Source organism: Westerdykella ornata (genome assembly GCF_010094085.1).
Source record: "Westerdykella ornata strain CBS 379.55 unplaced genomic scaffold EI97scaffold_22, whole genome shotgun sequence".
Taxonomy (NCBI): Eukaryota; Fungi; Ascomycota; class Dothideomycetes; order Pleosporales; family Sporormiaceae; genus Westerdykella; species Westerdykella ornata.
In genome coordinates this window covers 48,068-60,607 of record NW_022986872.1, presented here as the reverse complement: position 1 = coordinate 60,607, position 12,540 = coordinate 48,068, and the positions used below count along the sequence as shown (strand labels likewise).

General features: G+C 53.4%; 4 protein-coding genes across 4 annotated transcripts; 2 read left to right on the top strand and 2 right to left on the bottom strand.

Annotated features, from left to right (window-relative positions):
* The first annotated feature begins 852 nt into the window (after window positions 1–852).
* Window positions 853–3,727, top strand: EI97DRAFT_435413 (catalase/peroxidase HPI). Its single transcript, XM_033798856.1, has one exon. It carries the CDS (start codon window positions 960–962, stop codon window positions 3,228–3,230), a length of 2,271 nt encoding a protein of 756 aa, XP_033651577.1. The 5' UTR covers window positions 853–959; the 3' UTR covers window positions 3,231–3,727.
* A 468-nt stretch (window positions 3,728–4,195) lies between these two features.
* Window positions 4,196–5,128, bottom strand: EI97DRAFT_479187 (uncharacterized protein; the record flags this gene model as incomplete). Its single annotated transcript, XM_033802002.1, has 1 exon — window positions 4,196–5,128. A coding segment is annotated over one exon (894 nt), but the record flags the coding sequence as incomplete, so codon positions are not given.
* A 1,810-nt stretch (window positions 5,129–6,938) lies between these two features.
* Window positions 6,939–9,191, bottom strand: EI97DRAFT_134426 (uncharacterized protein). The gene is made up of 3 exons (XM_033793148.1): window positions 8,977–9,191; window positions 8,858–8,926; window positions 6,939–8,808 (listed from the first exon to the last, which is right to left on the bottom strand). The coding sequence occupies exons 1-3, from the start codon at window positions 9,026–9,028 to the stop codon at window positions 7,109–7,111; spliced, it is 1,821 nt and encodes a 606-aa protein (XP_033651575.1). The 5' UTR covers window positions 9,029–9,191; the 3' UTR covers window positions 6,939–7,108.
* A 1,966-nt stretch (window positions 9,192–11,157) lies between these two features.
* On the top strand, window positions 11,158–12,239 carry EI97DRAFT_444327 (uncharacterized protein; the record flags this gene model as incomplete). The annotated part of the gene is made up of 2 exons (XM_033799893.1): window positions 11,158–11,239; window positions 11,371–12,239. 2 exons carry the CDS (start codon window positions 11,158–11,160, stop codon window positions 12,237–12,239), a joined length of 951 nt encoding a protein of 316 aa, XP_033651574.1.
* Window positions 12,240–12,540: the final 301 nt, after the last annotated feature.

The window sequence follows — 12,540 nt, the reverse complement described above, 5'->3', positions numbered from 1 at the left end:
TATATATAGCCTTGTACAGCCTCACTGTTGTAGCTGGTGAATGTCCCGAAATCGTGCACGAGCCAGTCCCGTGCATGAGCCAGTCGCTGACGTTAGTGGACAGAGGATGGGTGGTGCTACTGGATTGAGAACGTTATCGAACTAAGCAGAGCTCGCGCGGCAGGGTGACTGATAGATCGCCGATGGTGGTTGCAATGATTGTTTGTTGCACGATGTTGGACGTGGCTGATATGTTGTCAGCGGTGGCGTCGTCCCAAGTGTGGCGTAAGATGTGCGATGTCCCCGCCTTCCTGTATGGGGATAGTGTAGGGCTGCATTTGTAATTGTCATCCATTCGGGTAGATGAGGTACAGCAGGTCAGGCATTCACCGTTCCTTGCACGAGTATTTGAGTTACGACAGTCAGAATTTGTCAACTCTTAAGAATGATGTCGTGATACATAGGGAGTAGACCCCAGGACGGAGAGGTGGGGTCATGCATATAGTACACAGGACGCAGATAACTACTGGTACACTATGGGTGAGAACCATGTTGGTTATTTGATTACTACCCCGGACAACGGGAAACCCGTCGATCCGCAACAACGGCCATGATCTCTAAGGAAAGTTGTCGATTGGCTGGAACCCCCAGATTAATAATGACTGCTTGCTTGGTGGCATTCCCGGCCTTCGATGCGTTTCGCTGCGCGGGAGACTAGCGGCGGGGTTAACCTCGGGACTTGGCAGAGTCGCCCCACTTTAGCTTCTCACGTGACCCATATCTGAGGGGTAGGTGCATGGCAATACTTCAGTCAGCTACGCCGTTCTGGCCTCCTTCAATCCTCCTCTTAAGGTGCTCCAACCCTCCTCAATACCGCTCCATCATTCGCTCTCCCACGACTCGATCGTTCACCGAACCATTCACCCTTTCGTTCTCGCTCTCACCCCTTCCATATCATCACATAACTGCAACCATCCAACATGGGTTCTGAAAAGAAGTGCCCCATCAAGCACGCAAACGTCGCTGGCGGCGGAACCAAGAATGCCGACTGGTGGCCCAACGAGCTCAGGGTCAACATCTTGCGCCAGCATACCGAAAAGGGCAACCCAATGGGCAATGACTTCGACTATGCTGCCGCTTTCAAGAGCTTGGACTATGACGCCCTCAAGAAGGACATTGCCGCCCTGATGACCGACTCACAGGAGTGGTGGCCCGCCGACTTTGGCCACTACGGCGGCCTTATGATCCGGATGGCATGGCACAGCGCCGGCACCTATCGTGTCTTTGACGGCCGTGGCGGAGGTGGAGGCGGCCAGCAGCGCTTCGCTCCTCTCAATAGCTGGCCTGACAACGTCTCCCTCGATAAGGCCCGCCGCCTGCTCTGGCCCATCAAGCAGAAGTACGGCAACAAGATCTCTTGGTCCGACCTCTATCTCCTCACTGGAAACGTAGCCCTCGAATCCATGGGCTTCAAGACCTTCGGTTTCGCTGGTGGACGTCCCGATACCTTTGAAGCCGACGAGTCGGTATACTGGGGTAGCGAGACCACGTGGCTGGGCAATGATGTCCGTTACTCCAAGGGCCACGAGGGTACCGACAAACATTCGGTTCTGGATGCCGATGAGCACAAGAAGGACCACCCCGATATCCACACCCGTGATCTCGAGAAGCCTTTGGCCGCAGCACACATGGGCCTGATCTACGTCAACCCCGAGGGACCAGATGGTATCCCCGATCCCGTTGCTGCGGGAAAGGACATCCGCGATACCTTCGGACGTATGGCTATGAACGATGAGGAGACTGTTGCCCTGATCGCTGGCGGTCACAGCTTCGGCAAGACTCACGGTGCGTCTTCATCAGAGCATGTCGGCCCCGAGGTGCAGGCAGCTCCTCTCGAGGACCAGGGCTTGGGCTGGAAGAACAGCTACAAGTCCGGAAAGGGTCCCGACACCATCACCAGCGGCCTAGAAGTCACCTGGACCAAGACCCCGACCAAGTGGAGCATAGACTTCCTCGACTATCTCTTCAAATTTGAGTGGGAGCTGGAGAAGAGCCCTGGAGGCGCCAACCAGTGGGTTGCAAAGAATGCTGGGGAAATCATTCCCGACGCATACGACCCCAACAAGAAGCACAAGCCCCGCATGCTGACCACCGACCTGGCTCTCCGCTTCGACCCCGAGTACGAAAAGATCTCTCGTCGCTTCCTCGAGAATCCCGATCAGTTCGCCGATGCATTCGCTCGCGCCTGGTTCAAGCTGTTGCACCGTGATATGGGTCCTAGGTCCCGCTGGCTGGGCCCGGAGATCCCCAAGGAGATCCTCTTGTGGGAAGACTATGTCCCTCCTGCGGACCATCCTATCATCGATGAGCAGGACATTGCCCAGTTGAAGAAGGAGATCCTCGCTACCGACATCGACTCGGCTGCGTACATCTACACTGCTTGGGCTTCCGCCTCCACCTTCCGCGGCAGCGACAAGCGTGGCGGTGCGAACGGCGCTCGAATCCGGCTTGAGCCACAGAAGAACTGGGAAGTCAACAATCCCCAGCAGCTGAGCAAGGTCTTGTCCACCCTGGAGGGAGTGCAGAAGAAGTTCAACGACTCCGCCTCTGGTGGCAAGAAGGTCTCCCTCGCAGATCTCATTGTTCTTGCCGGTACTGCTGCCATCGAAAAGGCCGCCGGCGTCCCCGTCCCCTTCACTCCTGGCCGCACCGATGCATCCCAGGAGCAGACGGACGTCCAGTCCTTCAGCCACCTCGAGCCCACGGTCGACGGCTTCCGCAACTACGGCAAGGGCACCGACCGCGTGAAGACCGAGTTCATGCTCGTCGACAAGGCGCACCTGCTGACGCTCACACCTCCCGAACTCACCGTCCTGGTCGGCGGTCTGCGCGTGCTCAACGCCAACTACGGTGGCTCGCAGCACGGCGTCTTCACCAAGACGCCCGGCAAGCTGACCAACGACTTCTTTGTCAACCTCCTCGATACCCGCACCCAGTGGAAGAGCATCTCGCCCGACGACGAGGTGTTTGAGGGCCGGGACATCAAGAGCGGAGAGAAGAAGTGGACTGCGACGCGCAACGACCTCGTCTTCGGCAGCCAGGCGGAGCTCCGGGCCATGGCCGAGGTGTATGCGCAGAGCGATGCCAAGGAGAAGTTTGTGCGTGACTTTGTGCGCGCCTGGACCAAGGTTATGGATCTGGATCGGTTTGACGTCGATAAGAATCCTACGGCTAATCGGGCCAAGTTGTGAGTGGCTCACCCGATGGGAGAAGGGGTCAGTGGAGGTGGATGGTGCCATGGGTGTCAGACTTGGAACAGGACTGATTGATGATCGATGATGATGATGGTTAGGCACGGTGTTCGAAGGTTTATGGTTGCCATGCAGAATGGATGCACTTAGCGTCGGCGTGGAAATGGTTGGTAATGACTAGGTAGCCAGTATCAGTTCCTCAACTTTTTTTTCAATGGAAATGCGATCCCAACTCTCAATTTGACCTTTTAATGATTATTTATAAATATTCATTATGACGGTGAATCTTTGAGTATGCTACCCGCCTATGGGGCCCGAACTCGAGACGGCTTGACGTTATTTGGCGTATCTTGGATGTGAACTTTGGAATGGTGAAATGAATCGCCTCACATGGGACCGGTTATATCCACCGTGTGCATCTGTATCTTCTGATTCCGTAGGTAGTTAGCTATCCTTTCGATTGCGAAGACGGACAGTCGAGGCTTGGGTGTTGCCACTACTCTCGCGCTATTATAGTTTGGAAATTGGTGTACGTAAAAGGTCTTCTTGATCGTGTCGATTGGGGTTTTCATTGTGTTTGGTTTTGCTGGGTATGGATAGAGTGAAGTATTCTGTCAGAAAGGTCTTAAAGCATGAAATGTATTGTCTGCAGTTTGCGTGAGGTAGTGATGATGCGTATCGACATCATTGGAGTCCGTTGAAGCAATGGAATTGAACGTATATGTGACCCGCCTCCAAATGCATTCGACGACGGTGCATTTAAATGCTGATATATATTTTCTACTGATGTTTGAGGGCGCAAGACCAAACAACACGCTCAGAGGCGGCTCACAATCTCGTGCAAGCGGCACAGAATATGGTCTGAGGAGGGAAACAGCCACCACAGGGGCATGTACTCGACATTTCCTCTTCTCCCCGGTCTGCAACTTCGGCCGTCCGCCTGCACTTACCCCTTCTCGATGCCCTACTTCCTGCCTTCGAAAAGACACAAATATATAACCATCCTACACCTCCCATGTTCTTCTTCTCCACTCCACCTCCACCACCTGCACCCTCCGGATACCTGTTCGCACTCCTTTTACAGCAGAATCATTATCACATTCACTTATTACACACCCATCCCCTCCTATCCCGCCACCAATTCCCAACCAACCAGCACACCACCATCCTTCATCATGCCCAGCCGCCGCCACACCAGATACACCCTCCGTCTCTGCGACTGGAGAAACTGTACGGAAACCTTTCCCGTCAATGATATGGAGGGTTTCGCACAGCACAAGGAGAAGCACTTTCAGAAGCAACCGACAATGTTGTACAATTCCATGGAGCTTCGGATTGAGCAAGGTCTCGGTGGAGATTTGGTGACTGTGCGAGGGTGTTATCATGTTGTCAGGACTTTGGACGAGGGACCGGAGCATGGTCAGTCGACGATGGAATGGAATAATAATTGGAGTTCGACGGCGCGTGATGGGAATCTTTTTCCTAGTGGCAATGCCGGGGGTGGTGAAGCGAGCCAGCGCGGTGATCGGAATCCGAACAAGACGGCGGATCTTTCGAATTCCCTTCCCGGTGACAGCTCCGACGGCGACGACTCTCCCAAGCAGGCGGACCATGATCAGAGCAAGTCGACATATAGATTCCCTTCTCCGCCTCTCAGTCACAGTGCCAGCTCCGACAGCGAGGACTCGAGCATCCAAACCGACGACGATGGGGGCAGCACGACGACGGATCACTCGAGCCCTCCTCCTAGCAAGCATCCGGCGTCCAGGAGAACAAGTAACCCGGATCATATTCGGGCAGTCATGGAGCAGGCGGTGTATGGATGTTGATTGGGAATGCTGCGTGGTTGGATCTAGGACGCGGGTTTTCGTTTTGGTTTCTTTTAGGAGGCAGATTGATGACATGCTGGGGGAGCATGGTGCCTAGTTCTGCAAAGAAATGTCACTTTGCGGCTACTTGCATGGGCTTTGCTTGGAACGAAAACTTGTGTTGTTGTTGTAGTTTGTATCGGCGTGTTCGACTGGCATTCCGCTTCACGACTCTGGGACATGTGAGCTGCGCGCCGATGGCCCCGGGGATGCACTGATGACGATGTAAACTCTGTCGGGCCAAGCCATAGAACGCATCTCTATGTTGTGCGTCAGGCCGCTATGCGTCATAAAGACAGAGCCTCAACTTAAGCTTAAAAAGCCTTCACTTTGCTCCGAGGGCAAAAGGGGACGTCCGTTTTCGGCAGTTACCGGACGGATGTGGAACGAGATGACACTGGGCGCCGCCCATTCCATGGCCCAGAGACGTTCCATACATTGCGGATGCGACGGAATGCTCGCGGGGAATGTGACGCAAGACATTGACTTCGGTATCGGCTATGCAGTTGGGGAGAAATTTGTACTTGGATACCGGCGTCTCGACTACCGTCTCGCAAGGCGCACACTGGGCGAATCAGCACCTCGGACGCCTCCAGTTCATGTTTTCAGCGCACAGTCACAAGAGTACGACAGAGAATTCTATACACAGTGGATGATATTGCTATCTACCTTAGCCTACATCAGGATCAGGGAGATTTTGCAAGAAATCGCAGTGTTGACGTGGACACCATAGCAGCTCCTGACATCCAGAGAAGGTCGTCGGCTTCCTCACAAGTAAGCCAGCAAGCAAGCAAGTGAAGCTAGCTAGCAAGCAAGCAAGCAGACAAGGAAGCAAGGAAGCGAACCTCACCTGTGACGAGAGACAGAAGAAGAAAAACAGAGACCATTGCTAGCGTACTGCCATCCAGAGAAAACAGGGGGACCAGGAACCATGAGACCATGACAAAGTAAACCAGTGAAACCATTGCAGTCGTGATGAGGCGTGACGGGGCATGACGTTGGGGGTAATCGTTGGAATAAAACATATTGGGGGTGTAAACAGGGAAGGGATCGGGGTAGCCGCTGACGAAGGACATCTGAACAAAGACTTTCCGGATGCTGAGGGGTAAATTGACGAGAATACCCAAGGGCCCATCAGATCCAAGGGATAGACTCGAATGCAACTCGGCTCATTTAGGAGAGTCTCTAAGGTAGCTCAAAATCCCGGTGTATGTCAGTTGCGGTCGTCAAGTCCAGGAGAGTGACAAAGAGGAGCTCAATATCCTAGCGAGTTGCAAGAGGATGTCTATCCGAAAAGATTGAAGGCCAGAGAATGTTCCAAGGAGCAATAGGTCGATGGAGAGTTCGGAGAGAGAAGTCGATCCAAGGGGAGTCGTAAAAAATCTCAACCCAAGGAGAGATCTCCAGAGAATTCAAATCCAAAGACGTTTCCGAAAGGTACTCAATCCAAGGAGAGTCCTGTGAGGGCCTCAATCCAAGAAGAGTTCCTAAACGGCCCTGTCCTTGAACAAAATTAAGCAAGAGCTCGGAACCAGGTGCACCCGTAAAGGAGTTCAGAGGAAGAAATTTCGATCGTCCATGAGTCCAGAGCGGAATCGTCAATGTGGGTTGGCATTGTGGTGTTGGGGAAGCTTGTGCTGAAGGTGTGTGTTGTGTTTGCTGGGAAAACATGCTGAATGAATGAAAAAGAACCGAAAGAGGTCATAGAGCAAAGCATATTGATATTCGGAGGGAACAGTGAGTGTCGCGGAAACCACTGAGGAAATGCATCTTTTGATAGTCCCGTAAGCCGTCATGAGAACATTGTGCTTCAGCAGATGAGAAGCGTTGAGATCGTGTCTAGAAGGTCGATACATCATCCTGTCGCTAAATCAACGTCAACATTCGAGCGCCTCCTGATAGGGTAGCAGTGAGTCGAGTCATCCGGATACAGCGAACAACCGACAACAATGAAGGTGGGCTAGTTAACATACGTGACATTATGTCGAAGCGTCCACCAGTGAAGCAAACTTAGTTGCTGACCTTGCGCTTCTTAGAGGCAGCAGAGGGTCCGGCAGTCCCGTCGGAATTAGCCTTGCGTTTCTTGGAGACAGTTGCCATCTCGGCGGTATCAACATTGTCGGTGGCCTTGCGCTTTCCGGAACTGGTCTTACGCTTGTCCTTGTCGGCAGCGGGCTCAGGGACACGTCCCTGCGAATAGTCGTCATGGAATCGGTCAACTTCCTTGGTGAGGCTGGAGACGGAGCGCTGGGGGCGGGGTTCGATAACGCCGTCGAAGACCTTTCCTTCGAACTGTTCATTGAAATCAGCGACAAACTCGATCCACCCCTTTTTCGGCTTGCCGGAGCTGTTCAGGTTCTTCAGGATCCACTCGCGCTCAAACTGCTCGTAGGGAACGACTTGACGTCGGAAACGAACGTTGCTATTGCGGCGAATTTGCTGAACGATGCGCTTGTTGAGAGCGGTCAAGGCCTCCTGGTTGTTCCAGTCCTTCGGTGGTGGGTTGCGATAGATCCTGCGGTTACCGTTGGCATCGACAAGCTTCGTCAAGAGCTTGGACTTCTGATCACGCACAGTCCCATCGGGCATGCGCTCGAAGCGACCGGGGACAAAGCCATTGAAGTCGAGTGTCGGCTCGAAAGGCTCAACATCGGTATCGTAAGCAACATCCTTCCAGCGAACGTTGCGGAACAACTCGGGCTTGCTGATGTTACCTTTCAAGTCACCCTCGCGCTCATCGTCAGTGTCATATAGAGTAGTGTCCTTGTGTTTCTCGGCTTCGGCAATGAGGGCAGCATCGACTGGGTCTTCTGGGTTCAGAATACGCGCGGAACGTTTCATGGTTTGGAGGACGAGCACATGGTCCTCATTGGTGTCGGCCGCGGTTTTCTGTTTGGCGCCATTGTTGTTGGCATTCTTCTTGACTTCACTGCTGACCGGTACCGCTTTGGGGGCATCGTTGTTGTCGTTATTGTTGTTGTCGGTAATGGGCTCGCTTCTCACGCCAGCTTCAGCTTCTTCAACATCCATCATATCGACATCGTCGCGGTCTGATCCTTCCGAATCATCATGAACTTTGTGTTGGACTGCAAGGTCTACCTTTTGCCTCTTGCGTGGCGGTGTCTGATTGACCGGACGAGCCGACTTTCGGACAAGCTTCTTCTGAGGCTTCTGGGCGGGTTTGATCGATGTCTTGCGACCTTGCTTCGGAGCACTGTTATTGCGAGCTGCGACATCGGGCTTTGCGTTGAGCGCAGCATCAGCCATCCGGCTGCCATCTTCGGCGTGAAGTCCGGCGTCGTCAGCGGATCGCTTGGTGCTGACGGCAGCGGCGGTGGCGGTAGCAGACGTGGGCTTCGGGGCTTCAATGCCCTTGGAGAAGAAAGCAGCCAACTTGTTACCACGGTGAACGTTGGCTGGGCAAGCAGCCGACTTTCCATTTCCCGGGTTGATAGGAGACGATGGGGCATTATTCTCCTTCTCGGAAGGCGTCTGGGGAGGCAAGGGCGCATCAACTGTAAAACTGTGAGTGTGTTCGATGAGACGGGCCGCGTCGAGTGTACTACGGGCGGAACCAGAGGAGAGGCCGAAGAGCTTCGAAGCCTCAGCGTTGACGACGGTCATCAGGGCAGCGTCGATGCCAGTCCTCTCGATGGTGGTCGGAGGAGAGGACGCGGCGCGGTTGATGGGGGTGGCGGAATTGACGGTGGCTGCTTGAAGGTTAACTGAGAGATCGGGCTATGTTTGCGGGAAACAAACCAAAGGAGTAGTCAGAAGCCGTCTCAGGCGTGCCGCTGACCTCGCCAATCAGATATTGAGGCGGTTTGTCTACGAGGATGTCAGCGACCTGCGCAGCATGCCCGACACTGATGACTTACTGCCGGGCGTGCCGTACGCGGCAGGCAGCGCAGGGCGCTTTTCGCGTGCCATTGATGAAAACGACGCGCTTGGACTCAGGAAAAGCGTGGAAAGGTGAGCGATAATTGAGCAAGGTAGTCGCGGAACAAGGCGCAGCTGGCGGTGGTGGTGGAAGGTGGAAGGTTGAGGAGAAAACAGAGGGAAGGTGCGGAGGCTGCTATTTAAGCTGGAAGCGCCGGAGGGATCATAATAGCAAGGGCGAGCACAATAATGACACAATTAGAGATTGACATAATAGAACGCGACTGGGAACGCGAAACGCGCAAATTTTTCGCTGTAAACAACGGCGGAGACGCAGCAGTCAGTGAAAGACGGCCTGGTGAAAGACGGCAGGTTGCTCAGGGCGCAAGCCACCTCTCCCGGGCGCCCCACGCCAAACGCAACAAAACATCAGAGATAGTAAGTGGAAATTTGTTTCCGAGTTGGAATAGACTATGAGGAAGCAGTTGATTAAGGGAAAGTGATAGTCGTGGGGGATGATTAGGGCTGTCATTGAATAACGGATCATGAGTGGCAGGTGTAGAAAGGTTGACGTTGTTGTAGACTTGAGATAAAAAAAACACCACTTTGTCCATTACCGCTATCCCTACGCTGATAAAACGGTGCAAGCATATCGTACTGCAGTGGAGGCTGAGTTCCTCGACAGGACTGCATCTGCTCGTCGGGCCCCAGAAACCCAAGCTCTAGAGGACGGCGGAAACCTGTACATAGTGTTAGCACAACACAACGTTTACCAAAGCTCGAATTTCACTCAAGAAAATGAGTATTCAATAGCGCTTCAATGTTTGGGTGCATGAAACCGCACCAGCTGAGCATGCGGAAAAGTTGGAAGAGGGATGGAGTGCAGGCGATGGAGCGGGAAAGCGAACCTGAACCTGCGCATGCTCTTTCATGTTTCGTCTGCGGTCTCATCATGGAAAACTAATCATCTCTGTGAAGGAGAATTGTAAATGAAGAGGATGATAGAAGACGTGAGGTTGATGCCAAGCTTATGATCGGACCCGGCAAAATGGATCGCTAAGATAAGAAACAACCACGCTAAGCCGAACAGCGGAAGGCGCGGTCAGTCCGAAAGCGACGTCCATCTATCCTCTTCACCAGTCAAGCCGTTACGTTTGCCCTCTACATCATCCGAACTAGCATAGAGTGCAGCTTTGGGAAGGCCTTAATGCGGACATGCGCCCATTATGGTATCCGTTGAGTGGCCTCGACGATATCTGGGCGGAAGAAACGGCTGCATGCGGCGTCCACTTGGGCAAAAGCCCTGTCGTGGTTGTCTTGCAATCATCATGGGAGCGATGAGCGCAGTCACTCCGGATCTTTCCCAACGCTTAACCAAGTTGAAGTGGGGTGGTTCCCAGCAACACGACAATGAGATGGAGATTAAGCAATGTCATTGCTACGGAGACGGAGACCCCGTCGATAAGGAAGCCGTGCGTATCTCTTCATAACGTACGTCATACGTTGAAGGTGGAGACCAGTTTAGGGATCGAAAGGAAATGCTCAGACTACGGGCGGTCTTCCCTGTGTACCTTCTGAGCATGGTCTCATGCGGAGCCGCTAGTGCAAGGGCAATCTCCAATCTACAGTGAAGATGGCCCGCCTACCTATTCTCCAACAAAGAAAAAGCGGTCAGTTTCCTCACTGGTCGTATCCCGCATGCGCGGGACGCCCTTGCTAATTACAGGCACTGGGCGCCTGACCGCCCAGGGGCAATCGACTGGATGGTCACGGCTGGGTGCGCAATCCTCGTCGATCTGCGGTATATATCCGTTGCTTTCAGTCACCGTCAAGTGTATCGCTTATACTGTAGAAGCGCAAAGAAAATTCTTGTTTGTGGTCCAAGCTCGGTAGGCAACGAGCTCCACGATATATAATCCTCTTCAATTCCTCTCCTACTCTGTACCTAAACCACACCACTCCCACATTGAGACTCTTGCTGGTTTGCTCTCCATTGCTCTTCGATTTTCAGAGGTTCCTTTGCCTTCATCTTTCCAAACGCATTCTTTGGACACTTTCCAGCTTCCAGTTGGCAGGACCTGCTCATAAGTCTTCCAAATTTTGACACTCAAGGGAGGGTTTCGACACTGAGGATACATCTCCCACACCTGTCTTTCGAATTGCCCAACGCGATTTCCAAGATGGCAGATACGACCAACAACGCCGAAGCTCAGCACAGCTCTCCTCTTCAGCGCGGGGACCATGCTCAGAGCGGCGGTCAAAGTAAGTAAGCCGTGTTTTGAGGCATTCTGCCACTTCTGCCACTTCTGTCACTTCTTCTGCCCCAGTGCTGGAGCTTTCTTTGTCCCCTTTCCTTGTATGCGCTGTCCCTTCTTCTTGATCACGGGTCGCAGCATTGGTTGGGATGATCAAGGACGGAAGGAATGCCCGCTCCGCGCTATATACTTTTCGTACAAGCTATGCTTTTAGTCTTTGCATTAACGATTCAGATCGTCCGCCAGCGGCCTCCTTGGAGGCGGTCCTTAAAGGAATTCCCCCTGTGGACGCCGCGGTTGCCGAATTCAACTCCATGTCCAATACCGAGCCCCCCTTCCGCGACGTCCCCTCAATCATCATCGCCTATTTGATCCGTCCGGAGCTTGTCCCTGGAGGTACAGAGCCGGATTGGATGCAATATCTCTCCTACTTCATGAGATCGCAGGCAGTTGCAGGCTTCGGAAACCTCCAGGACCTCCACGTCCTCATCACCCGCATCGTTCTGCCCCACGCAATCATTGAGAACCGCCGTCATATGGAGCAGCTATATACTACCTTTCCCGACTACCCTGTTCAGGACAGACTCCGCTACGATGGCTGGGGGGAGACCCGCCGCGGACAAGTCAATCCCGCTCATATCGTCATTCGACCGCCTATTCCAATCGGTCCCCGCCCAAATCTTGCACTCTCAACCGTCGCCAGTATTCCACAACGCGCAATCCTGCGATCCTTCCCGACGCCCGATGGTGCCAAGTTCTTAGAGTGGCTCACCAGTCCACAAAGCACCGCTGAGGGTGCTGCTATACCGGTGCAGATGACCCACCGCTCTTCGGAGCTAGATGGGTACCTGACCGAGTCGGAGGAACAGATCCGCCGCCTTAATCTAGGCGATCTCATGCGTCGCACCATCCGTGTGCTGAACATCTTCTGGTGGATCAAGGAGAACAACAGGCGGTTCGAGGGGTATAGGGCGCAGGGATGGGTGGGAATTGGATCAGAGGCTTAAAGAAGTAATGGGTCAGCGGTCTGTAAGTAGCTGCAGGCAGGACGTGAAATGGCGAATGGTGCCTGTGGTGGGATTACTTTGAGACGCAGGTTAAAGGGTTGGGCAATTCAAGACGGAAAGTTGGATAGAGGCTGGCAGATTGACCAATTCTGAATAGAGGCCACAACGTTCACTGCTTTATAGACAACTCCCTCTTGGTGTTATAGAATCTCTACACAGTAATTCCACGGCTTTCCTGAGTGGTTAGCGCGTTTTGATGATGGTGTAGGCGGTGCCAAGAGTTAGCTGCAGGGATACAGGG

What these genes read in the sequence shown, in the direction of transcription:
- EI97DRAFT_134426 (XM_033793148.1), bottom strand. Translation starts at nt 9,028, where the DNA reads ATGGCACGCGAAAAGCGCCCTGCGCTGCCTGCCGCGTACGGCACGCCC. An exon ending in CGCGTACGGCACGCCCGGCA is followed by an intron (nt 8,927 to 8,976) that starts GTAAGTCATCAG and finishes ACATCCTCGTAG; the next exon opens with ACAAACCGCCTCAATATCTG. An exon ending in GGCTTCTGACTACTCCTTTG is followed by an intron (nt 8,809 to 8,857) that starts GTTTGTTTCCCG and finishes ACCTTCAAGCAG; the next exon opens with CCACCGTCAATTCCGCCACC.
- EI97DRAFT_435413 (XM_033798856.1), top strand. Translation starts at nt 960, where the DNA reads ATGGGTTCTGAAAAGAAGTGCCCCATCAAGCACGCAAACGTCGCTGGC.